Here is a 27,666-nt window from a genome sequence, read left to right on the forward strand (position 1 = left end):
ACACACACACACATACAGAAACACACAGAGGCCAATAAAACTGTCGTGATATGGAAGTATCTGAGCTGCTTCTCTATCACTGTCAACACACAGTCCCATTCTGTCTTCATCCTCTCTCTCCTCTTCTCTCTCTCTCTCTCTCTCTCTCACACAGACACACACACACACACACGACACAAAGCAGCAGACTCGCATGTCTACATAATGGGCCACAAGGTGTTTAGCCTTTCCATCAGTGTCACAATGTGCAAACACACACGCACGTACACACAAATCTCCGTCGGTGTCTCTGTATTTGTGCCCGATATAAACAAGTTGTTGACAGACAAGAAACAGAGAGCGAGAGACAGAGATGGAGTGATAGAAAGAGAGGTGGGGAGGCAGAGAGAGAGAGAGAGAGAGGAGGGGGGAGCAAGAGAAAGAGAGCAATGAGGGGATTGAGGAAATAATCGCGGGTGAAAGGATGATCGATACGAGATGAAAGGATGATAAAGAATTGGATTTTGCTCTTTCTCTCGCTCTCCCTTTCATTTGTCATCAGGCGGCCTCATAAATATGGTAATCAGGTTTTGTTTGCAACCTTGATGGAGAAGGAGGGACCGAGAGAGAGAGAGAGAGAGAGAGAGAGAGAGAAAGAGAGAGAGGAGGTAGAGGAGGGGAGAAGTTGATTTGATGGACGGGTGACGGGGCATCTGAGTGACTGAGGTTTGTGGAAGCTCAAGTTTGGAGAAGCAGCCTTGTGATTTGGAGGTCACCGGTTTAAATCCCTGCACCGGGCAGGAAAATGTAAACACAGTAATTGAATGATTTGTATTGGCACCGCAGGTCAAGTGCTGTTTCAGCCCGTGTTTAAGTGTATATGAGCGGAAAAGTTGCCGCATCCATCCTGTAGATGTCTTTTCTTGTTTGAAACAAATATACTGTGGCAAACAAAATCAGAGATAGTGATACCCGGATAAAACGGCATGTGTACGAGTAATTTATCAGAGGAGCTGGAATAGGGACTGAGGAGATCCACTACATGGACTGGCTTGGCGCCACTCCTCATTTGGATGCAGGCGGGACAAGGCTGACTGACCGACTCCAACATAAAGAGCATCACAAAAGTCCGAACAAGAAGAGATAAAAGCTTGAAAAACTGTCCTCAGGTCCCCAAGTGGGAGAGAGGTTTTTATTTTAGCAAGGCGCAGGTCCAAGTTTATTGGTTAGACCCCAAATGGAGTCTGATGGGGCCAAGAAAGAGGACTTTAATAACTATGCATTTCTGAAATAGTGCTAATGACTTTTGGATATTACAGTTGTAAAACCTAACACACAGCAGTGGCCCAATTCTGTCCAGTCCTCCTCATGTTTCCCCTCACAAAAATCAACCATGGTTTTACTGTGGCAAGACTTGATACTGAGTTGGCGCAATCGCCTAGAAGTTAGGGAGATAGTCCTTCAACCAGAACATCCATGTTTTGGTGAGTTGTTGACCTCTGACCTCAGACTTCCAATCAAGGGGAACGGGGAACTTCATAGTGCATACCCACCACCTCCCACCCTTACACGGAATGGTGAACTACAGATCTCATTCCATTTTGTGTTTGCCTTATTAATTATTGCGAATAGTAATACCTGAAGGCTACACATAGCCATTAGTCAGAACATCATCAAGTAAAAAAAAAAAAGAAACTGAAAACATTGTTTTAAGTTTCTTTTTTTTTTTACATGTTAGTTTGCCTGATTAATTATTGGATTATTTGAAGCCTTGAGGGTGCAATTCATTATTTCACGACAGCATGATGCAATATACTGCCAACATGGCTTATTTACCTCCACCAATGATGTTGGAGGGAAGCTGTGTTTTCATCCCGAATGTCTCTCTGTCTGTCTGTCTGTCTCTCGGTCTGTCTGTCTGTCTGTCTGTTTGTTTGGTAGCAAAATATCAAAAAAAAAAAAAAAAAAAGTAATGAACAGATTTGGCTGATATCTGGCGGACCAATCGCTCTTGGCTCAAGGCTCAGTTGATTAGATTTTGGTCAGGATCTGGGATTTCTGCCATTAGACAATTTTAGTTTTTTAATCCATAACTATTATGCGGCATTCAAGTGTCCAACATCTGGAGCCATCAATACAAACAACGTTACATTCTGCTGTTTGGTCGGACAGTCAAGCCCAGATGACAAATGCTAGTCAAACATGAATCCTAACGACGGCTGCTGCTTCGCGAGTTGGAGAATTGATGAGGGCTGGCCGAAGTTTGCGGGTTTTCCAGAACCTTCTTGTTGGTTATGTTTGGCCAGGCAGACAGCCAGACAGACAGATGGAGCAACACAAAGACAGACTGATGTTTTCTTGTTTTGTTTCTTGTGGCAAATCAACCCTCCTATCCCTTTTTTTTTTCTCCCTCCCTTTTGTTTGGCTCTCTCTCTTTTGTCCTCAGTTGCTCGCTGAGGTGATTTCATTTGATGCTGAATTCGAGGAGTTTGCTTTCCCCCTGTCCTCATGTCTCTGACTATGTGTCATTTGTTTTCTCTCTATACTCACTTTCTCTCTCTCTTGCCTTCTCTCATATCTATATTGTGTTGAGGCTTGTTTCATTCAGCAGTGCCACCAGTCATACACACACACACACACACACACATACACACATAAACTACCCATCTTACCTCTTCATTAATGCAGTAAGATCCAGGAACCTTCAGCGGTCCTTCACAGGGATCCAGAGATCCCTTGCAAAGTGAGGAATTCAATATCGTTTAATCCTCTAGAAATTATCCCATTGAGAGAATGTGTAAAAACAATAATTTTGGCCACAAATATCGACCTACTCTTTAACATGCAAACATTTAGTTGTTTTTTTTTCCACCTTGCCTGGCTCATTTGTGCCTAGATATCAATGCAAGTGAATAGATGGGAGCTCCTTTTGATGGAGTCTTGGACGTTCTTTGTATGTTCTTTGTTTGGTATCTTAACTTTCTAAAGGGAGGAAGGAGGAAGGAAATGAATACATGTATGGAAAATAATACCACTGATTCATAAATCAGTCCTGCACTGCAAAATACTTTCCCAAGATGTTTGAGATAACTTAAGCTCAACACGGTTCAATTTCCTGGAATTCTTGATGTTAGAGTTATCTGCCTTTATTTTGCCTTGTTTCAAGTACTGCAGTGGTTCTTCAGTATTCTGTGTTAGTATTGATACACTTGTTTTAAGGAACATTATTATCACTTAATAACAATGTAAATAGCTGGTTAAGTTGAATATTTGTTGGTGCACTCAAAGTGTCAAATGGCCAACCAGTGATTTAAAGCTCTGCTTAAGAGTTAGTGGGGTTAAAAAGAGCTGTGAGCCTCTGGCCCGGCCGATCCGAGGATCACTGGGCTTGTTCTTCAGGACCAAATGCATTTTTTTCATGCTTTTAATTATTCAAAATAAGTTCAAGTGAGTCAGAAATGCTACTCAGCATATACGCAGAGTTAAAAAGAGCTGACGTCTTGTCAGTGTGTGGTTTCATGTGCCTGTGTGCATTAGGAATGTTTTCTCTCTCTCTCTCTCTCTCCCTCCCTCTCTCTCGCTCTCTCTTTCGCACACACACACACATGCACACACACACACACACACGCGCACGCACACGCACACGCACACGCACACGCACACGCACACGCACACACACACGTGTCTTTGACAGGTCATGAACTCCATGTGTGTATAAACCACACCATCTGTCTCTTTCCATTCACTTAATTGCTGTCTTATTTTGGAACTTGAAATATCGTGAGAAGCCCTGTGGTTCGTTGCAGGTACTTGCACCTGACCTACTCATAACTCCGCACCAGATCAAGTTCCTATTTTTGTCCCCCACATGATGAGACTGGGAGGATGATGCCTCTTCGCACCCCTGGTGTTCAAACAATTAGACTGATAGGCCCTATTGGAGCACCCTTAGGCCGGTCTGGGTCAAGACTTTAGACTCCAAGGTGATTAAAAAAAGAGGATTCAAGGGGAGGGGAAAGTGCAATCAGGTCATGAATGAGAGGCATCATCTTTAAAAAGCTAGCTGCTGCCCATAGCAGACCTCATGTACCAGGCTATTAGCTTATTCATATTTGTGTCATATACAAAATGTGCATTATTATGAAAAACAAATACATGACAGAGGACAGTTTTGCACCAAACCGTTTATTACCTTGGCCTTTTAAAAAAAACGACAGGCCTACGTCATCAAGATGTTAAAAATAATTTTTAGCACCACTGGAAAGCAGGAGCCCATACGTCACTGTGTCGGTCAGCAGTCCAGAGGGCCATGAATCACAAATTTGGTGCCTCAAGGATGAAACCTGGCAACTCTGGTGAACCTTCCCTCTAGCCCCCTCATCAGGCCCAGCGAGGCATCTGCATTAGATATAATGCACTTATTAAAAAGATGCACAGAATGACTTAGTTACAGTCTGAGTTACAGAGACATATTTCAAAAGTTTTGCTTAAATAATACACCTCATTTGCTTTAAAGGCCCCATGCTGTACACTTTTCCAGGGTTTTATTATAACTGTTGATATCCCTGCAAGATGTATTTGTGGTTTTGGGTACCTGTGGTCTGCTAAATATAGTTTCACAGCTCCTCTCTCATGCCTTTCTCCCGGAGCTCTGGAAGCACGGTTCGTTTAGCCAATCAGAAGAGAGAATCAGCACCTCTCCAGTGATTGGCTGGCTGTTTTCTAAGTGACATATGGTCAGGCCACATATCACAGGCAAGTTAACGGCTATAACGTTATCAACGGTACTAATAACTTCCAAAAATGTTACCATCTTGATGAGACAGAGACAAAAAAATCACTTACTGATCGCAGAGTTGACGTTGGTCCAGACAATGTGAGGACAGCAGGATCCTTTACCAACAGTTTCTTTGCAAAACCGGCATTGTATTGTGTCAGGTTGATTAAAAAAAAATCGGCGCTGAAATGAGCCAAACAGAAAAGCAAATTTGGAGTAAAATCCTGTGAGACCCGGGAAAAATCAGCCGCTGGTCTCTAACGTTTGTTTCTTTTGGAAGACTGTGCGATGAAACATGAGTCTCCTTGCATCCGTCTGTGGTGCAACAACGTTTCTTCGACATGTCGCTAACTTGTTACCTTGTTACCTGGGGAGCGGAGGCGGGCTGGCTAGTTTAAGTGGGCGAAGTCGCCTTATGTGTGACATCACAGAAAGGAGGAAGTGCTGAAGAAAAAAATATAAACAATCCAACTAGAGGGTTGGGCGTACTGTATAGCTACTGGCAAATTTGAGGTGTGCTTATTTTTTTCTAGAACTGATGTCAGAAGTAGCCAGTGAGCAAACCACCTCACATGCACATCAGTGTTTGTATATCCTGTAGTATTTGTGCTGAGCTGTATACCTGCGTGAATCAGATAGCATCGGGGAAGTAGCCTTACATCTGGGAAATTCTTGGTTGTAAGATGATGCTTCTTCATTGTACATTTATTTTTTGTGCCACCCTTATTCATTATAAGGCTACCTACATCTCACTCTCTGCTTTTTCTGCTCTTGCTTTGATATTGATCTATATTCTGGGATGATTGAATGATTTTTAGCTTAAATTTTACTGCTGCAAAGATGCAGTTATCCTCAGGGAGCATTACTTAATTTAGTTTTGATTGCTGGTTTGAAAACATCTCTGTTAAAGATTGGCTCAGACTCTGTAAACAGACACCATAGCCACCAGGATGCTCCAAACACAGTGTCTCCAGCCATGCCATGTTTAGTTATTTTGTTTCACTCTGAAACTGACAGCTGAAGTGGAAAATGTTTTGTGACTCCAGGAGCATAAAAGGTCTTGTAAAATGTCAAAGTAAGTGGGCGTCAGCAGGGGAAATCAACCAGGATTTCCTCAATTCTTTGAACTCTTTGGAAATTTGAAGTTTCAGCAGGACACTGAGGGAAAAAGAGTGTTTTTATAAACTGTGCTGTGTGTGTGTATGTGTGTATACAGAGCTGCCAACTCTCACGCATTGGCCGTGAGACTCACGCATTTGATTGGCTTCACACGCTCTCACGCCACACCTCCGATTTCTCACGCTGAAGTGCTCATCAAGAGCCTTTTTTTCTTGACTAAAAACGATTCTGTTTATCTGTGATCTATCTGGGCCATTTTTACAAGAGGCCCAGCCAATCAGAAGAATCTTTTCGATCAATCAGGGACTTCCTCTCACCCCACCGGCATATTATCCAATGAAATGAATGAGTTAGAGGCTACTCACATTACAAAGTACCGCGCCCAAGCGTTCGTGCACGAGCACATGCACGGTCACGCACGCAGCGCGAACGTGGATACGGTGTAAATCATGCAACTTTCCTCTTGCCTCCGCAAAATCGTTTAATGTGCGCAGTGCGATTACCGGCAAATTGCCGCGTTGCGCAATCAATAATGAACCATGTTGTCTGTGTCTGAAGGAGGAAGTTACCTCCGAAACTTAAGGTAAATAAACATCCCTATGTGTGATTACAAGGTAGCCTACAAAAACGTCTTTTAGTTAAAAGGAAGACGTGATGAATGTATTTGAACAACCCCCCCCCCCCCCCCCCCCCCCCCCCACACACACACACACACACACACACACACACACATCAAATCTCACTCCAAGAAGTTTTGAAAAGTTGGCAGCTCTGGTATATGTCTGAGTATGTAATGAATTATTTCAATGTTGTCTTGTTATTTTATAATTTATTCAATATGGGTTTGAATCGTGAGCCCGTAACTGTAACGCTTGCCGACACAAACATGATTTCAGAGCTTTTTTAATGGAAGCACTTTTCAGAATCTGTTTCTACCAAAACTGAGTTTTCCTCTCCGGGTTCATCAGAAGGGGCTGTCTAGAAGAAAGAGGACGAGCTTACTGTTTGGTACACTGTGATCTCTCTGTCTCCATCGCTCTCCAATTATTTCTCCTGCTGTCTTTTCCCTTTCCTCCTCTCGTTTTCAAACTCACACTCTCTCTGTGGGATAAGGATCCTGTGGAGCCAGAATTGGATTTTTATTAAGTAGAAATCCCCTTTGAAAGAGTCCCTACCCCAGACCACTGTGTCTGCATGTGCGGGTGTGACATATGTTTACATGTGAGCGAATATCAGAGGACACCAGTTAACAGACATTACAGGTCTTTGATCTGAAAGTTGTGTTTTTTGTAGCTTCACTGGCTCATACTGTAGGAGATTGTTTAATTGACAGGATGTGATCCTTTATGTAGCGTGGCTGCCACTGTCACACTACACTGCAGAGCTGTCCTGTCCTGTAGGATTCATCTCGCCGTTGTGGCTGTAAATTAGACGCTGGCTAAAGGATTCATGTCTGGGTCGCTGAGGGAAACGCCTGTCAATCAGGGGGGGAAAAAAGGCTTCAAAGGATTCTTTAATAACACTGATGCATTGATTATGAATTTTGCCCGTCAATTCAGCTGAATCCATCTGCTATAAGGCCAGAATCAATGTGACATGCTATGACCCAATTCATTCACAATTCTTAACAAGACTAGGACAAAACCTAATATATGGCCAGGCTGTGACTACATTTAAAAAGTGTCTGTTTTAACCTTAGTTACTTAAACAGCAGCTGTACTGGACAGCAATAATAGTAATTACAGAAATAATTACTGAAGGGCGGGCCTTCGTGTCCTCATAGCTTGCTAAGGCCATGAACGTAAACCTGCTTCAGTACAGCTTGGAAGTTACGGTACTTTAACACTGACATGTCCAAGCACAGTTAATTCCTGCAGTAACAGGGCGAGTATATTTAAAAAGCAGCTGTTTTGGAGCTTTAAAGCATGTGGCGAGAAATCCAGGAAATACTGTGAGGTGTGTGCTGAGGCTTCTACCAATGGTGTATGTATGGACATAAGAGCAATGGCCAATGGGGAAACTCCAACACTGGGCCGACCAATGGTGTGTCTTCATCACTCAGTGAGTCAGTGACTCAGCGATGGACATTCGCATGTGTAGGGCTCGCCCACAGCAGCGAAAAAAGACCTAATGTCATCGTGACCTCGGCATCGTCTGTGTGAAATTTCCTCAGGTTGTCATCAAACATGATGATGATGATCACAGCAACAGAATACTATAAACTGCACTGTTGTTGTCAATAAAGTTTTTTTTTTTTTTTTTTTTTTATTAAATAATGTTAATAAGGTCTTTCAAGCCTGGGGGTTACTAAAAATATGACAATTATAATATTTTGTTATGATAGTGTAAGGGGTGAGTTATATCTTTGCCAGCAGATGGCGTTGTTGTGATTTCTTAACATATTCCTGTTTTTGCCCTGCGGAAGTTTTGGGCTTTGTTGGCCCTCTGCAGCCACCATAGATTAGTTTTGTGTTGCGTTCCACAAAGTAAGGAGGGTTCCCAAGCACCACCCCACTGAAAACACTTATTCAGGTCACTGTCTGTGTTATAATTGTATTCAGCACACCTACTCCAAGTGTGATTATGTGAAGGATGAAACCCTTGGTGTTATTGTTGAAAAGCTGTTTATGCTAATCATGAATTGCATAGCATGGGTGAGGTAGCTTAACTAAGCATTAATAAAGAGAGTAAAAGCTAGTTCTTTATTTTTTTGTGCTTTGTTCTGTGTTCCACGAGCCAGAAAAGTTTGCTCTGCTGCGACCACCATTTGGAGCCCTGTGTCCTGTCTATCCTCCCTGCCCTGGTGCGCCTCACCTAACACACCTCAGACACATCGCTGGGGCTGACAGATTGGCTTACAATGGTATTTGTTAAAGGCCAGTCAATGAATCTGACTCTTGTTCATTTGAAAGTCATTTTTGTTCAGTTATCTCCAGCTCAGAGCGCAGTGCCACCCAGCAGTCCTGTAATGTACGCCGGAAATACATCATCCCTCATGAAGGTAGAAACAACAACAGTTTTATTAGGCTTCTAACATAAGGCAGGTTTATATGACATGCCTCTCACAACAAAAAGTGACAGGCCAAAGGCTACACGATTCGCCTGTATCGGGTACTGTCATGAAATGATGTGGCAGCACAGCCTTACTGAGAGCTCTGTCTGATATATTCCCTGCAAGTTGTTTGCTAAAAATAGAAGTCCATCAGTTTCATCCAAGTCAAGTGCAGTTCTCTTTTTATTTACAATATTTCCCGTGGAGGAAAACACTCAGCGGCTGCACAGATGTTCCAGGCACGCAGTATTTGTAGAGGAGCTGGGGGAGATCAGGCTACCTGTCGCATCCAATATCTTTCCACCAAGTCAAAGGGCTGTTTCCTGCAGATAACAGGGTCGTCCTACGGTTTTCTTTCAGCTTTTGCAGAGCAACGTCCTCCTCTGTTTGGCATCTTCTCTAGTTTTGTATAAGTCGCCAAAAAAAAACTTGCAGTTTTACACCTTCAGCTGCCTCCTTTTTATGTGCCTCTGTGTTGTCAGAGTGACTGGCATGTTGCACGTGTAAAATTTTATTGTTGACTCTGAGGCACTGACCTTTGTTTTCTGATTGGTTTAAGCCAACCAAGGTGGAGATTCCTACTGAACATTTGATAAATATAATAACAATCTAATGTCTCTGTCATGTAATCCTGAGGCAGGCTCTCTCTTGAAATCCACTAGTTTATCTCTACCCAGAATAACATGTTTTAGAATATGCATTAGTCCCCAATAGTAGCTTGAATTTGTTCCTTCTTTTCAACATTATAAAATGTCACCATATTGATCATGTTCTCTTAAGAGACGTATGAATATGTTAGCACCATCGAGCAAGATTCAGGCTTTGGCCGAGAGAGTTTGCAGAAACAATGCAGATGTTTCCAACGAGGAACACAAGTGGAGATTTCCTTTCACACACAAACACGTACAATAAGAGCCAATCTCAATTCACCCCTTAACCCTACCACTTGCCCCTACCCCTCCTTTTTGCGCGTTCACGCATAGGGGTAGGGATGTCCCAATTCTTGCTGAGGCGGAAGGGGAGGGTGGAGGCACACTCCAAAGCGAGTGCTACGAGAAATCTCCCACACTTCTCACACAATTAACACAAAAATCAATAAAGTCAGCGATTGTTTGTTTGACATTACACCGCTACACCAGCTGGCTAGCATGTTGTGTGGCTAACGTTGGGCTAACTACAACAAAACTTGTTTCCGGTCTATCATTCATACCTCAAGCTGATTCACCGGTGTTTCCAAGCGTCGAATTAAACAATAAGCCCCGAGAAGCCGTGGGTTACAGTGATTTTACAACGGCTGAGGGGCGTTCTTATCAGTGGCACGATGCGCAGCGGAGACATCTCCTTACATTCTTCCAATTCGCTATTGACAACCTCAAAAAGATGCCAATAGCCCACGCAAGAGAGATTACCACAGCTGAAGACGACATTTTGATATTGAGATTTACCGGCAAAAAAAAAAAAAAAAACGTCGCGTCTGTTTACAACGTCACTGATGACTAATGATGACGTTTCCGGGGATGAAGGGTTGTCCCATTTCATAGGGGAGTATTTCAACCCCTATCCCTTGTAACTTTGTTTCAAGGGGCAAGTGGCACTTGAAAAAGAGGGGTAGGGGTAGGGGTAGGGGTGAAAATAAGAAATGGGATTGGCCCTAAATCTCATGTGGAGTAGGTGTAGTGCAGCCTTCATTTACACTGCAGCCCATTACACACTGTGATGCAGTCAGGGTTCCCACTGAGGTAAATTTCCATTACTTCTCCATGACTTCCAGGACTCAAGGCAGAGTGCTTCCAAGACCTAAAAAGAGCTGTTTCTGGTTTAATAATGTGCTTTTTCATCTATACCCAGAATAACAACAGAAAAGAAAGAAAAGAAAAGTTCTTATTGGTCTCAAGTCTGGTTTTTCACTGTTGGGTTCCTGTCGAGGAAAAACAGCTGAAAACCACCAATTTATAAAATTGCCTGATATTGCCTGTTTCATGCCTCCACAATTTATCAGATTCTCTGCTGGTTATTGGTAAACTCCAGTCAGTGATCATTATAAGGTAAATGGATAAGTGACAGAACTCATAAAAATGTAGGGCGAGAGAGAGGGAGAGGGAGAGGGAGAGAGGCTTTTGACTTCAAAAACAACTTTATTAAACAATTAAAGATCCTTCAAAACAAGAGAAGCAAATTCAGTTGTGCATAGAGTAGAAAGAGAGGGAGAGAGAGGGAGCGAGAGTGAGAGAGAGAGTGAAAGAGAGAGCGAGAACTAATCATGTGTGTGACAGAGAATCAAGATGAGCAGATGAAATGGCTTGACCTTATTTAGCAGTCGTTGACACAGTGTCACCCTCTATACACACTTAAATGCATATGCATGTGCGCACACACACACACACACACACACACACACACAGCAGTAGTGTGCCCTTTGCGGCAGTACCTAGCTAATCCTATACTCTGCCTCTCGTTCTCACTCTCTCCTCACCTATTCCCCATCTCTCTCACACAGCAAGCGTTTATGTGTGCATGCATTCATTATGGGTGCACGACTTTGTGGGGGCATGTGTGTGTGTGTGTGTGTGTGTGTGTGTGTGGTCTCTATGGGCTGCACTTTTTTATTTATTTATTTATTTATTTTGCCCCTCTTAACATTTTCACACCTTTAACAGCTATGGGACCAGGAGAGGGATGAGAGGAGGAGGGAAGGACCTTAAGTGGAAGAGTTTGTTTCTATCACTTTTAAGATGCGTAATGGAGGTGACGAGGTCGCCTCCACTCCTCTGCTGCAAAAGAGGCAACGGTGCTCATCTCAGTTGACTCCAAAGTATTTGATGACCTGGAAGCGGTGATATAGTTTTTGCATAACTTTGAAGGACAACAGTGTGCATGTAGAAATCGTTGTGAAGGAAATCATGTCATTGCAGCCAGTAATAATATAATAATATGAGAAGCGTGAAAGCATATGAATAACAGCATGCAGAGTGTGCAGAATAAAAGCAGTAGAACAGAAGGCTGCAGGTTCAGTCCCTGCTTGGTAATCAGAAAATCAAATGTCCTGCCAAGGAGTCAGCCAGCAAGACCCCTGACTCCCCCTACCTGCTCAGTCAGTGTAATTTGGTTTGCATTTCACATTTCTGTGCATCATGTAGCTCAAGAAAATGCTGGTGTAAATTTGCATTAATAACTACACTTATGCATATGGTGAGCTAGCAGTGGTTGTGTGTAACTTAAAATGTCAGTGTCACCAAAGATTTTTCTCAAGTTCTGCTATTTGTCTTCATTGTAGAAATAAGTGTTTTTTTTTTTTTTTTCTGACCACTAGAAGTCAGCCCAAACTGCAGCAAATTTATAAATAAAGTTAGTCCTCCTTTCCTCTGGAGGCCAGCCAGGGACATTACAAAGATTGAGCCTATTAAAATATATGGACTGTCCAGGATTCAGTATTCAACTCAGCATCAACTTAGTATCATCCTAACTCTAACCAGGAGTGGGGAACCTTAAAGGGCCAAAAAGATCATCCAAACAGTTGTGAGCCATAGGCTATGTATAAAAAAAAAAAAAGGAAAGACAACAATAAGGTATAAAACAAAAACTGACCTTAATACCATTGAACCTTGTCCACAGTACATTGTATGTGAACTGTGGCTTTTTGGACCAGTGCAATACAAAAAGTGCATTCAAATGGATGAACAGGAATTTTCATTTTGCCATTAATATTTCAAATATGTACAAATTCTTGGAAACCACAATGGGTTGCAGTAAATTCCTCACCCAAGCCCTAACAAACACAGCTGATATGCAGCTGAAAGTCATCTGATAGTCTGAGTTGAATATTCAAATTGGACAGACTGATATGAAGTTAAACCTCCACAGAGTCAGCTGTGAAACTGATACTAAGTTGAATACTGGACCATGCAAATACATTAATAAACAAAGTGCAACTATAGTTTTAATTTTGTCTACAGTGATGATCAGTAATCTGTAATATCCAATCTGCCTCTGTCTGATTTTTAACGAACGATCAGTCGAAGGCTGAAAGAACTGGCTGAATCTTAGCAACAAGCTGCAGTGTTTCCCTGCTGTCGTTCACCTGGGAGCGGCTGCGTCACGCTGGCCAGTCACCTCCAGGCCCTACAGCTGGGCAAACGCGGATGACTCAGAATTTGGGGACCCTTTTTCATTTTCCCTGCGATCCACCTTTGAGTCAGCTCTGCTAACCACTGGCCTGGAGCTCGAGAAGTGGAACAGCGTTGAATATTACGGGGCCCTCGGGTAACTGCTGTCAATCAGCCATCACCCGCCACCCAGTTCTGTCACCGCCCCCTCCCTTCACCATCACCGCTGAGGCCAGAGCTATTAGCGCTTCCAACCTCTTGCGGCTAGCTCGCTCTCTTGTTCTTTACTCTTTTATTTTATTTCTTCCTTTCGGTCCCTTGATTGAACCGTTCCTCCACGTCCCCGGGTCGGAAACTTGCTGTCATTGTTCATTCTCTATTCATTGTTTCTGGCTTTACTTTTGTGCCACCGGCATCATTTAAAATAATTGCCCCTTTCATTAGAGTTGTTCCTTTCACTTTTTTCAGGATCTTTTGGTCTGTTGGTTTTCTTTGACATTTCCCATAAAGTCTTGTTGCTCCCTGTCACAAAGAGCGTGTTGCTCTTAGTCATTTTGTGTATGACAAGTGTATGATGCTGTATCGGCTAACGGAACTGAACCATTTTAATTTTAATTGATTTCATGTTAACACAAAATAACCAGCAAAGTGCAAGGCTTTAACCCAATAAGATAACAAAGCATTGTAACAGCAAATAATGAGGTCTCCCAAGCTATTTTCGTTTTTTTCCCCATGACAGCAATAATAAATTAATAAGGCTAATATTATAGAGTGCATACTTAATATTGAGAAAATACCAATCTTCCCCCCAATATACCCCCAGGTGGAGCCCCCCACTGTCTGTACCATGGTTACACTCTTGAATATTAACATCCTAGACAATGGAAACATGCAGTATTTAGTAGCTTTAATGAAAATAATAAAAAGAAGAGATGTTGAATGGTTTATAATTTTACGTTCCTTCAGAGTAAGTAAAACCAAGCGTAATATATTCAGTTTCATACTTCAGTGTCAGTGTCATTTGGCTGGTTTCCCCTCTGTCCATGAAGCCAGTGCGTGCATACACACCGAGGTGAGAGACAGTAGTTTGAAATGAAAGCTAATAAAATAAATCTGCAACAGAGGTTGGCTGCAATTGAAGTGTAAGTGGAGCCACACATCCACGGTCCTGTCAGAATCAATCTGTGGTCCACTTTTGGACCGTAACCCACCAGTTGAGAACCGCTTGATTTGCTGTTGTCAAAATGAATGTAGCAATGACTTACTGGTGTTAAAATTCTCCATGCAGCACCTTTAAGAAACATCTTGTTGCCCTGCAGGGACCAAACAGAAGCTGAGATGGGACCTGCTTTCAAGCCCAGACCTCAGGTTGAGAAACAATGCATTTTCTTAATCAGCTCTGATTCTGTCGGTTGGTGACGCCGGTTTTGAAACAAGCCCCTCATGACTGGTCACTTAATTAACCTCGTCAAGCATATCTCCAACCATCTCCAATCAAATTTCATCTGTTAATTTAAAACCGCTCTTAACGAGGCCAGCCCCCCAGCCAATGAAATGTCAGGTTTAGAAGCATAAAGGACTTGGTTAATTAGAGCTGTCAAGAAATGGCCAAATATGGACAGAGAGGGTGGTTGGATTTCCTTTTATTACTTTCCTGGGAGAGTTATTATTTCTATGGGAGTCACCTCAGGTGCTGTGTGTGTGTATGTCTGTGTGTGTGTGTGTGTGTGTGTGTGTGTGTGTGTGAGAGAAAGAGAGAGACAGTGAGAGAAAGGGGGGGGGGGGGTAGAATCAGAGGCAGACAGAAAAGGGAGAAGACAGAAACAGAGAAAAAGACGGCAAGAGAGACAGCGAGAGATATTTATTTTATTGAGAATAATCAAAGATGTCTCTTTCCAACTTTGTGGCAGCTTCATTTCCTGTTTGACAGGAAATTGAGCCTTTGCATTTCCACAGATGACGCTCCATCTCATATTTATCAAATCATATTCAGTGTCTCTCTATGCAAGACTAACATTAAATAATATTGAAAATCTGCAAAGGACGCTGAGCAGAGCCTTGCTGCATCTCTGAAATACTGCCAAAACTTCACACAGTAACAGTGAAGCCTACCACTAATTTGTATGTGATTGTTCAGCATTTGACAATAACTAATGAAATAAAATATTCAGTTCATGAAGGCCCTCATATTTCTTGTTCTAAAGACTCGCTGTCTGGTAGGAAGTGATGTGTTTTATTGTCACTGTTTGTTTGGCATAGACAAGAAAAACTGGGCAGTAATGGGATATCATGAGCAATGACATGTCTGAACAGGCAAAGAAAAGAGCGCCACCTACAGATACTCAACAGAAAATCCAAAAGGGAAAGGTGCCACAGTCCTGCCCACAGGGTCTGGCTGACAGCTGATCTCCTGGAAGTGCAGTGCAGAAACAGCACAGGAAGGAGCACTGAGCAAAGGTGGAGTCAAAATAATGAAATAGGGAACTCAGGGTTTCCCACTTTTATAGTGAAAAATTTAGCTGACACACAAGGAATGAAAATTTGGAGAAATTTCACTGGAACATGAACAGCTTCTCTAAAAATAGACTCGATTCAGAATAAAAATGGAGTAATTTGTCGGAGGCAAAATGCCTCTCAATAAATTAAATGAGAGCGTAAAGAGCCTCCCAGGTTACAGCTGAGCTGCCCACTCACCGTGTGTGTGTATGTTTGGCCTGAGAGTGTGAATGCGTATGCCTATATTTGAGTATTTGGCCTCAGTGTGTGTGTGTGTGTGTGTGTGTGTGTGTGTGAGAGAGAGAGAGAGAGAGAGAGAGAGGGAGAGTGTGAGGCACCATCTGTGTTGCCATGTGCAGCTGCGCTCCCTTGGAGCCCAAGACCCAAAACTCAGCTGTTACCAAGACAACCCCCATACACCCTATACCTGGCTCCAACACACACACACACACACACACACACACACACACACACACATATACAGTTTTTGAAACCACCTAGAGGTCCTACACTGTCTGTGCTTTTTTAGAAGAGCAGATGGACAGTGACAGAGCTGAGATTTTTGATGAAGTGTGTATGTGTGTGTGTGTGTGTGTGTGTGTGTGTGTGTGTGTGTGTGTGTGTGTGTGTGTATGTGTATGTGTGTGTTTGTGTCTGTGTGTGTGTGTGTGTGTGTGTGTGTGTGTGTGTATGTGTGTGTTTGTGTCTGTGTGTGTGTGTGTGTGTGTGTGTGTGTGTGTGTGTGTGTGTATGTGTGTGTTTGTGTCTGTGTGTGTGTGTGTGTGTGTGTGTGTGTGTGTGTGTATGTGTGTGTGTGTGTGTTCGTGAGGGAAAGAGAAATGGCAGATGGACAGTCTATATTTGAGGTGTAGATGACTTTACTCTCTGGTTGAATGGCTCGGGGTGTGTGTGTGTGTGTGTGTTTGATGTGAGCATGATCTCAGTCTCTATTGGCAGATGTGTTTGGCAGACTTTGCTCCTTACTGCCCTCTGTGGGTGTCACTGATTGAGTATCTCCGTACATCCTCCTCTATGGTGAAGATATGAGGTGTCGGCTCCTGTTCACTGATGCGAACACGGACACGATACATTTTAAATGAACAGCATATAATACGGGACATTCAGCTTTGGCCGTTTGTATCATGAATCTGATTGGACGTGCTTGGAATAGTTGAAATATCTCAAACTTTGAGTGAAGTTTTGACCAACAGCTGTATTTGAATTAGTTTGGTTGATTTGGGCAGGTGGCAGGGTGGCTGTGTATAACATGTTTTCAGCTCTACATGAACACCAAATTACAGGAAAGAGCACAGTCGATCATGTTGATGGGAAGTTACACCGACTGGAATCATGATTTTTTTCAGGACTTGACCGCACCAAACCCTTTAAACAAGCTTCTTCTGAAACATGAGGCTTTTGCTTGTAAGTTCTGCTTCACCGTGGACAGTGTGACTTTAAATAAAGCTGACTCTTCCACCATGGATCAACACTCTCAGGCCCTGAAACACACGAGTCTGAGCTCCTTCATGATCCACTGGCCTGTTCTTTGGACAGTATGGATGTCCTACATAGTTTCTCCAGTCTTAAGTGCTCTTCCTTGTCTTACTACAGCAGTCGGGGCGTCTCCTTCATGCCCCAGTGCCTCCCGCTGACCTTCGTGCCCTTCCTGCTTTCTCCTGGTCTTCTGCCCTTTGACCAAATACTCAAACTGATCACGCTCCTCGAAGCAGGCAGAAAACTCCTATTACATCCACTCGTACATGAATATCTCTCCTCTGTCTGCAGTGTTTTAACTACTGAATGGAAACGGATTAAAAACCATCCCACTTTGATCCAGCAAGCTAATTAAAACTTATCCATCTTTACTGGAACGCACCGGCTCCGCTTCTCCCTTGACAACACTGTATTTCCAGGGAAAAAGGACAATTCAATTCAATAACCTTTATTTAACAGGAATCTTGGTGATAAGTAGGCCGAGGTTTAATGAAGGGGCTGAATCACAGATGACATGAAATATAAAAATATATCGCAGTCAAAGTCTATAATTCCCGGGCTATTATCTTAAGTCCAGTTTTTCTTTAACGCTTGTTACAGCAATCCATGCTCTCGCTAAAGTGTGTGTGTGCGTGCATGTGTGTGTGTGTGTGTGTGTGTGTGTGTGTGTGTGTGTGCGTGTGTGTAAGTAAAACCTGTTTTCAGTGATCCATTCGCCTCATTAAGGCTTGGCCTACTTCTCTCCTACAATCCCTCACCACAGTCTGTATCTTTTCTTTTTTTTTTTCTTTTCACTTCTACTTTATTTCCAAGAAAAGAGGAGACACAATATGTAACAGCCAATATTGGCCCTGTTGCTCAAAACAGTAATGTATTATTCATTATGTGTCAAGTAATTTCATTATTTATGCGTTACTCGAGCTGTAGTTTGTATCACTGTTGTTGTTGTTTTTGTTACACCTCTAAAATTAGCTGTTCTAATTGTTTTTAACATTTTTTATGACTTTTTTTAACTTGCAAAATTCCAGTCATTTAATTAAAAAAAATAAATAAATAAAATAAAGTCATTAAAAGTGATTTAATTCTCTCACACACCACACAGCCTCATTGGCCACTGGCCTTTTTCATCCTTCTTTAACAGGATTTGATTGTTTTAACAGTAAACAAAGTTGTGTGAATGCTTCGACCCACCCAAATTCAAATTTCCTACCATTTCTCATCTAAAGTCGTGAGAAAACGGTGTGAGAGGAAAACAACATATTCTGATTAAAACAAATGAATTGGATTGTAATGATTATCTTCTTTTGGTAATTCAGCTTTAGTCTAACAGTCAAATATAAAATACAGTGTCATAGTAATCATCTGTCTTGATCTTATTGCTCCGTTATTGGGGCAAACATCCACAACACCTTCAACAGTGATAGTTAAGCTGTTAAACTGAAACCTGCCATACAGTTAGTGTTACTTTGACTAAGCAGCGGAGTTAAACTGGCTACATGGTGTTAGTTTGCTTGCTACAAAGTAGGCTGATGTGATGACAATAAAATAATCCCTCAGCCAAGGGTAATATGCAGTCGTTATCAGTTTAGTGTCATGAAATGATTCCAGCAACAAAAAGATACTGACACATCATTGACTTTACTGTGTAAAAACTGGATTGTAATACAAAACTCTTATTTTCTTAAAAGTTGGAAATAAAAATATAAATTGGATGTTCATTTTTTTTTTTTTTTTAGGAATACCTGCAACATAAAAGACTGAAATATTTTCATTGCATACAATCCAAAAAAAATGAAAACAAATAACAGTAAAATTGCCTGGGTCATTTTTCTTTTTTTTTTTTTTTTAGCCATTCATGCATCAAATTACATAAAAGAGAAGTATGATTTTGATAATAAAAGTCTCCCCAGATAAGGTTTTCCCATTTTTCCAAAATTGTATGTGATTCTGCTTTTCACTGATTATAGTTGTAGCCTATTTACAGTGGCCAGACATAACAGATATAGCAACCCCTGATAAACTAACTGTATATTTTTTTAGTCCACATTCAGCCACATTATGGTTAAGTAGCCTGTTGATTTTTGTTGTGTATTGCCAAAATTACATATATGTGCTATTATTTTATTATAAGCAAATTCCTAGATTGTGTTTTCTGATTGTGCTGATTAAGTTCTCTCACCAAAGTGGGGCGTGGCAGGGGGCGTGGAAAACACATGTAACTTTCAGATGGATTCATCTGAGGGGAAAGTTTGGTGATGGAGCAAGAAAGCACCGATTCATTTTTCACACTGATTGGCCAAAGTGGATGCAGTGGATGTGACTACCTTGGTGAATATCCAACATGTGGAACTGGCAGGTCTTGACAACTGCATGGTGTTGGAGGAGGTTTGAGCTCTGAGTGTTTTCTAGTTGTTATCAGTTTCCCTACAGCTCCAAAAAAAAACTGTGATATTGGCATTTTGAGGGACGTTTTTTATTAAATGGCAACTTCCAATTTGACATATAAATTGTTATCCTTGAGTTCTGGGTTTGGGCTGATAATAATAATAATAATAATAACACACACATGCACACACACACACACACACACACACACACACACACACAAGATGAGACACTAGTTTCTGTTGGGTTTAAGTCAAATGTTTCATTCAAGATGGACTCGCAGCGTTTCAGCAGCATTTATTTGACTCTCACTCTCACACACGTCTGCGTGTGCATGTTTGTTTGTGTGTGTGTGCGTGTGAGAGAGAGAGAGTGTGAGAGAGCTGTTTTAGGGTTTGTGTCCCAACTAAAACACACACATGTGCACACAGACAAACACACAGACCTTCACACAGAGACAGACAAGCCTTTCCTTTTATTGTAAAACCTCAGGTAAAAGCTTTCTGTAGAGACAGGGAGAGTGGGATGGAGAGGGAGAGATAAAGAGGTAGAGTGAATAAGAGCCCAAAAGATGAATAAGGTCAGCAAGAGGGTGATGGGCTGAGGAGGCATAGATGGGGAGTAACAGTAAAGAGAAGAAATGCTGAGAGACAGAGAGAGAGAGATAGAGAAGTGAAAAGGAGAGGGGGTAGAGAGAAGGAGAGGGAGGCAAAGATGGGAGACAGAACTTGTTTTAGTGATGAAAAGAAAGAGGAAAGGATGGGAAGAAAGAGGAAAAAACCCAGGGAGAGAGATTTGAGAGAAGCTGGTAGTTTTTGTAGCTGAGGGAGAAAACATTGAAAACAGACTCGCTTCTCCTCAGGGAATCCCACATCTTTCTCTGTCCCTTTGTTTTCCTCTCACTGTGTCTGTGTGTGAGGGTAAACACAGCGACAGAGATGTTTCCAATAGGAAACGTCATGAATTATAAAATGCAATATACAACTGTCAGATCTGACTGAGTGATTTGACTGGACGACAGGCGGTCCCTGACTGCTGATATTCAGTACAAGAGCACCCTGACGCTTTACTAATATGTATCACTCCGCTTTGCAGGTGTTCTGTAAGAACCATTATTATTAACTTAACTAAAGTCACACTGCAATGGCACAAAGTTTCCCAACACACTGCACACATTGGATTAAATTATTAGTGGTCAGAATAAGATGGGAGGTGAAAAAAAACCTGCATACAGTCGCCTCCCACTGTGGCAGCGCTGCCTCCCAGGCTGTGGTAGTGGTTAGGCTCGTGCTTACGACGAGGGTTAGGACGCGCTGCCTCAACAGCAACTTTCTGGGTGAAAAAGGACCATGTTCAGATACCACTGGGGAAACCTCCAGGCCAGCTAGCTTGCACTAGGGAAACTGTTTTCGTTCAGTTCGGCAGAGGCTTGAATTCTTATTTGTGAACTAGTTGTGGTTAAATAAATAAATCCTAATCTATTGTCGCTTATTACTGTTAACTGATGAATGACGTCATTTGTAAAACTGTTTCATGAAAGCAATGTAACACTCGAGGTGGTGCTGCTGGTCTGAATATCAGCATGGCAGCGATTCGGTCGTAGGCACGAACCATGAAGCCACAAACTGAAAACGCTTACTCACAAACGCTGAAAATCCTCACTGTCGTCATCAGTCTAACAGCACCAACTTGAGAGTGCTGTTGTTCAAATAACTGGGTTTTCATCAGACTTCCTGAACTTGAGAAGTTTTTTTTTACAGATTTTTCCTATCACTAGATATTAAAACTGATCACTCATTTAGACAAGGACAATCATTGATTTTACTGCAGCACCTTTTTGTTTTGCCATAATCACACACCAGCAGAAACTGACTCTTTTCACAGTTGTCATAGAAGTCGATTTCTCTTAGCTGCATTTGTATGATGGGCCGATAGCACCTACAGTATTGCTATAGGAGGCTATCGCGGCTAATTCACACACTCACGCACGCACACACACAGATACTGTATGTATTAAAAAAAAAAAAAAAAAACAATTGCTCACACCATGCAAAGTACAACACACCCTGCGCATGCCACACAAGCGCAAACAGTTGATGATTTTAATCACCATAACATGCTGAGAACACAAACACACCCCCAGGGCTCTAATCAATTACTGCAGAACACACACACACACACACACACACGTACACACACAATCAAGCTAAACTAATTACATTCCAATCCACATTTTTTTCCTACTTTCTGCAGTGTGTGTGTTCTTGTACACACATGTATTTTGTTTGTGTGTGTGTGTGTGTGTGTGTGTGTGTGTGTGTGTCCATACTGCAGGGTGCTGCGTTCCTTTCTGCAAAGCACCAGCAAGCAGCAAGCGACCTGTGAGGTTTTGCAGACTATTACCGCTCTCAGCTTTTTTGAAATTATAATAATCTCAGTCCCTTCTCTCTGCTCTCCTTCCCGTGGTGAATACTGGGGACGAAACTTAAAATAATAGCCCACAAAGTTTTCATATTAATAATGCTATCTGATACATTACAGCAGTGATTCAACCTACAGTGAGGGTAGAGTATGAATTTAGATTTAGATTTAGATATAGATTTAGATTTATTGTCCTCTAGGGGAAATTCCTTTTCACAACACTGTACATATATACACAACAGCAGTGCAACACACTTAGGCAACAGCATCCCATCACCACAGCACATCACACCACACAGTAACACAGGACAGGCTTCTGTATTTGCTATTTTAACTCTTAAGGTGACTCTAACATAACTGTGTGTTAGCGTAGTGATTGTCTTTCATCTCTGGTTATGTGTCTCTTCCACATTTGTGATAAAATTCAAGCCACAGTGACAGCATGGTTACCTTCGCCACAGAAGTTCGAAGTTGGAGGTTTTGTTTTTAATCTTTGCCTGAAATTTTCCAGTGGACTTGGCTGCAGTCTGGTGAACAGATTTTTAGCCCACAGATCATTGGATACATTTTTGGTCGTGATGTGAATATGGGTTTTCAGTCCGTAGTACCATTTTTATTTTGTTGATCAGGTCACAAAATTATGCTGTGTTCAAGTGCTGGTGGGAAGGTCAGCCATCCGGAACTCCAAGTTGGCTGCTAAAAAGCATTGCAATCACACGCCATTTTCAAGTGTTGTGGGTAAATTAAACCCAGAGGAGAGATGATAAACATAAACTGTTATGGCTGCAGATTTGCAAGTTAGAACATTTTTTTGGTACTGGCAGATGTTTGCATTCTACAGAGTGCACTGTAGTTTGCCCTGTTAAACTTTAACATTGCATCACTGATCTATCTAGTAATAATAAAATATTAAATATACAGAAGAACACAGACTTTAATATTACATTTTCTTAACTTGACAAGTGATAATTTGTCCCACCATACCAGCCTCTTGGGTAAGTTCCCTAAATCTTTAAGACCCACCCCTGATTACCACTAAAGACTAAAGCTCAATTACACACACATGCACACACACACACACACACACACACACACACACACACACACACACACACACACAAAATCTGGCATCCAAGTGATCATGCATGCCCTGAACACACGACAACCATCCACTTGCATTTCATTCTGCTTAAGAGTGGCAGCTGAATCCCACAACTGTAAATGATAAATGATGATATATTTTGTATTAAAATTCAGTTCAAGTATTTGTCTGACAGTGGACACACACATGCACACACTCACACACTCGCACACACACCGTCTGTGTTAGCATTCAGTGTTGGTGCTTGACTGTGCTGATAGAGCTATCATTATGATAATACGGAGGTCTATCATAATTATCTGCTAATTGACTGCCTAACGAGGTAGTGCTCGTTAGAATGCTCATTAATATACCATCATCATCATTGATAGCTGTAATCACACAGAATGGTGGCTTCAAGGTCTTGCAGGAGGGTGTCTGAATCTGTGCAATCAAATGTGTGTTTTTATGTGCATGTTTGGGAAAAAATTGTAATTAAAAATGTATTATTTTCTGTACCACTAGTACTATATGCACAACAACTGATGGGTCATAGAGCCTGTTGTGTACATACACTACATAAATTGCCAATAAATAACCTATTTTCTCCATTGCATCTATAATCTATTAAACAGCCTTTTCCTTGAGGTCCTCTGTCACAGTTTCAGTCCATGAATTAAATTAGTGAATCAGTTGAAATGAAGAACAGCAGGTTTTTTGACTGGAAACCTCACATTTTTTCTGAATTTTTGAACACAAAGAGCCCCTCTGTTTTCCTGCTATCACTGCCTGTCTTGAGCCATCAATTATTCCGGTGCTTAAATTCAAGGGGCCCCAGGACGATGCCCAGCAGCACTCCCTACACTTTATCCTTCTTGTGTTGTTTTATTATACGTATTAACTTCAACTTTGAATTGAGCCACAGTGTTGAGTATATCGTGTTTCAGGTTTGCTCGAGCTGGAGTGCAGCACATGTTCCTGCTGCAGCTATGCTAGTTACTTGTGTAGTTACTGTATTATGTTGTATGTTGCAGGTATGCCTCTTAGCCTCGACTGCCGAGCATTTTTTGGCTACAGTGGAGAAAACAGGGGACCCATCATCTACTGGATGAGAGGAGAGAAGTTCATAGAAGAACTGGCCCGGCACATCAAAGAAAGTGAAGTCAGGTAACAAAATTCAGCACAACTACATTTCACATACATCTACAATATATGACAATTTGCAATATCTGTAGATTTCTTCATGTAAATGCTGTATCTCACCAGGACAGAAGAAATATTTAAAGTCGGACAGGTTGGCCATTTAAATGAAAATAACACATATATTTTTTTTTTCTTTAAATTGTAGAATAGATACAGTACATTGATTAGGCTGCAGGTGCCCTACAGAAACTTTTTCAGTTTACAGCTGTAACTGTCTCCCACACATAGAGGATGTTTCATATGTCATTTATTGACAAAATACATTTCAGCAAGACACTGACTATATCAATTAAACCCTTTGTAAGTATAAATTTCTGCTGCTCATTTATGAAATGCCTCTATGAAGTTTAGTTGTACACTTCACACTGACAGTATCTAATTTGCTCTCCAATGACTTATTACTTATTGAGGGTTGTATGACAGCTTTTTTCTTAACCTTTCTGAAAATGATTAATGCTGATAATAAAGTGAAATTGAATTCATTTTCTTCCCTATCGGGACCAATTACAGTGGGTTCTATTGGGAAAAGCCTGCTTGTCTGCAGGGCGTCAAATATCATTAAGAAAAACCTGCCACATCTCCATGGAAACCACCAGAACACATATGTGCATGTACACGCACACACAAACACACACACACACACACACACAGGGAGAGAGAGAGAGTGAGAGAGAGTTTGGGAGATTACTGTTGAAATGTAATCAATTAGAATCAGTCAGATTGCATATCTTGCATAGAAGCATTAATAGATTCATAGTACATTACAATAGCACTAATGTAATCTGAATACTATTCTTTTAGATTACTTCACCTTCAATATACATCTGGTTTGGCTAAAGGAACAATTCATCTGCAGTTTCAATAACTTGTCATCACCGTCTATGACCATGATGAATTATTTCAAGTTGTCATTTAGTTTCAATGGCCTGTTTGTCTTTAGGGAGTCATTAACCTGTCTTATCATCATGGAAACTATCAGAGCCATTTAGCTCTACAATGCAACAGTAAACATGTCATTCCCCACAAAGGATGAAGTCCATGTCTGGCTCAATCACTAACAAATTAGTCACTTTGTTTGAGCTGACATTGCAGTTCCCCTTGGGCCAGTCGATATGATGTTGAATACTGGAATGCAGCAGTGACATGCACCATTTCCCCAAGTTTTGTCAAAATCACATCAGTGGTGTCTGAAATATTACATGTGCACATGGGTGAGTGAACAAAGGATGTGTCCCCCATGTTCTGATCGATATTATCATGAAATCTGCATGAGAGCTCAGTGGTAAGATGCATCATTCCCCCAGGTCTCAGCAAAAAAAAAAAAAAAACAAGTAAGCGAACTTTGCAGTGCCCAACAAATGCAGCAATGACATGCAGCATTCCCTGGGGTTTTGTCAAAATGCAGTTAGTGGCATTCTAGATATTTTCACAGGACAGATTGGTTGACATATTGTGATTTTCTTATGAAGGATAATAAACAGCGCCTGTCCTGGCTGAATGCTAATGCTACGTTACAGCTTCTGTAGGTAACTTTTTTCTTCTAAACAAATCATACACAGAGGGTATGAGCCAAACTAAATGCACTGAGAAAAATATGGTCTTCCAGGCTGCTCCTGGGGCTGTAATCTCATTTGTTAAAATCCACTGGGTGCAAATCACACACTCAATCACCTCAAGGAGGCGTTGATATCTCAGTGTCGATCGCATTGATGCTACCCTTGTAAACAGAGCTCCACAAACCATGTAAAGGTGAGTTTTTATGCTGTATTCTAGATGATTTCTAATACCGTGTTTATGTCACGCAACGTAGAGATTGATAAAACCTGCAGTTTCACAAAGTTCAGAGTGACAAAATGGCAACTTGGCATAGCAATTACAACTCCATCTTTCCTTTTTCTGAAACACTGTGACTCTTTCTGAGTGGTTGAATTTATTCATTTTGAAAACATTTACGCTCAAAGTTATGCACAAAGCATTTCACAGTGGCTGCTTCACCAGCCACATGCACTATGCAGTGGGATTCGCTGTTTCTTCAGCTCATGCTGTTATGGCCCAACCTGGCCATTTTGGGTGCCACCATCTGTTATGTGCTAACCCAACAACAAGTACACAGAATTACAAAAGATTCCATTAAAATGCTCCCTCGTTGTGACTTTAACCTCAGCATTAAAGGCCTCACAGATTTCATTCATTTATTCGTTAATTTTCCAAGCCACTTATCCTAATTAGGGCTGCATGTTGCTGGAGTTTGGCCCAGTACTCATGGGTGGAAGGCAGGGAAACACCCTGGACAGGTCACCAGTCACTCGCAGGGCTCTGAAACTGCTCATTACCCGAGCAGAGCATAGAGAGACAGGGAGAAAAGGGTGTTTTAGACAAAGAGAGCATGAGTGTGCATGAGCATATGTCTTTAAACTTTAAACTAATCATACCCCCTGCTGTTAAATTAACCTTTATTGTAAGAGTCGTCTGTCTTTCTGTCTTGTCTCCCCTCTTGCTGCCTTTAATCCAATCATATAGCAATCCCAACTTCGAACAATTCCATCACAGCACACAAACTCCCGCTGAGATGTTCATTAATCTGTCAAAGCTTAACAGCCGCCCGACCCCAGCACCCCGCACTGGACATGACCAGGAAGGCAAGGGCTGCCTGTCTGTGTATTTTCACAGTGTCCATGGCAATCTCAGGGTCTCCATGATAATGCAAATGCCTGTAATTACTGATGTTTGTTCCCCTGCAGATGTGTCACTATGCAGCAGAGCTGTTGCTGCTCTCAACTCATTATCAGGGCAACACCTGAAGTAGAAAAGTGAAAGAGAAATAGATGGAGCGAGGGATACACAGTGTGACTGACAGAAGAATTCATACACCTCCAGGCTGCTGAGCCTGCACTGCCTTCAAAAGCTCTTTGTGAGCTGTACATGCCTATATGCTTTTGGTTAAGAAAATGCAACATATAAATGTTAACTATGGAACTTGATTGGAGTAGAATGGTCATTCTCATTCAAATCAACAACCCAGAATTTCTTAAGTGGCAGCCATTTTTACATGTTTCTTTGCCATTTTACCCTTCCATGAAACAACATGCAGCAAGTCAGCGAAAACCAAAGCAGTGGAAAGGTACCTACAATTAAGATGTTGCTTGTGCTGACACTAGGTGGTTGTCTTTTACAAGCTGCTGCTGTCTTTTTTAACTCGGTTAGAACAGTGGATTTGACATCTTTGCACAGGTTAGTAGTAAGTGATTATAGTTGGTTATTATATAATTTAAGGTTTAATCCTTTTTTTCAGCAGTTGTCCTTTAGCTGTTTAAAGTTAACAGACACCTTTTTCTCCATTAAAGATCGGTTAAACTACAACAGTTTGAAGCGATTCTCTAAAGTTAAAGTTATGCTTCGTGATGTTTGCCACTTTGGTCTGATAGCTTGCAGATGTTGACTGGAGGAGGAGAAGAATAAACTTTGATGATGTTATATTCATCTTGTTGCTAATTTCAGATTTGTTGATTTTCTGACCGTTGCTGGTGGAACACTCAGATGCAAATATTCACTTTCA

At 41.6% G+C, this 27,666-nt stretch overlaps 1 protein-coding gene across 4 annotated transcripts in view; it reads left to right on the top strand.

Annotated features, from left to right (window-relative positions):
* Positions 1-27,666, top strand: part of il1rapl2 (interleukin 1 receptor accessory protein-like 2) — a 583,827-nt gene that overhangs the window by 519,698 nt on the left and 36,463 nt on the right. For all 4 annotated transcript variants that reach the window (XM_030061479.1, XM_030061478.1, XM_030061480.1 and 1 more), the window contains one exon: positions 23,942-24,074. In XM_030061479.1, coding sequence (XP_029917339.1) covers positions 23,942-24,074 — 133 coding nt within the window. The remainder of the gene's footprint in view (positions 1-23,941; positions 24,075-27,666) is intronic.

Source organism: Myripristis murdjan, chromosome 10 (genome assembly GCF_902150065.1).
Source record: "Myripristis murdjan chromosome 10, fMyrMur1.1, whole genome shotgun sequence".
Lineage (NCBI taxonomy): Eukaryota > Metazoa > Chordata > Actinopteri > Holocentriformes > Holocentridae > Myripristis > Myripristis murdjan.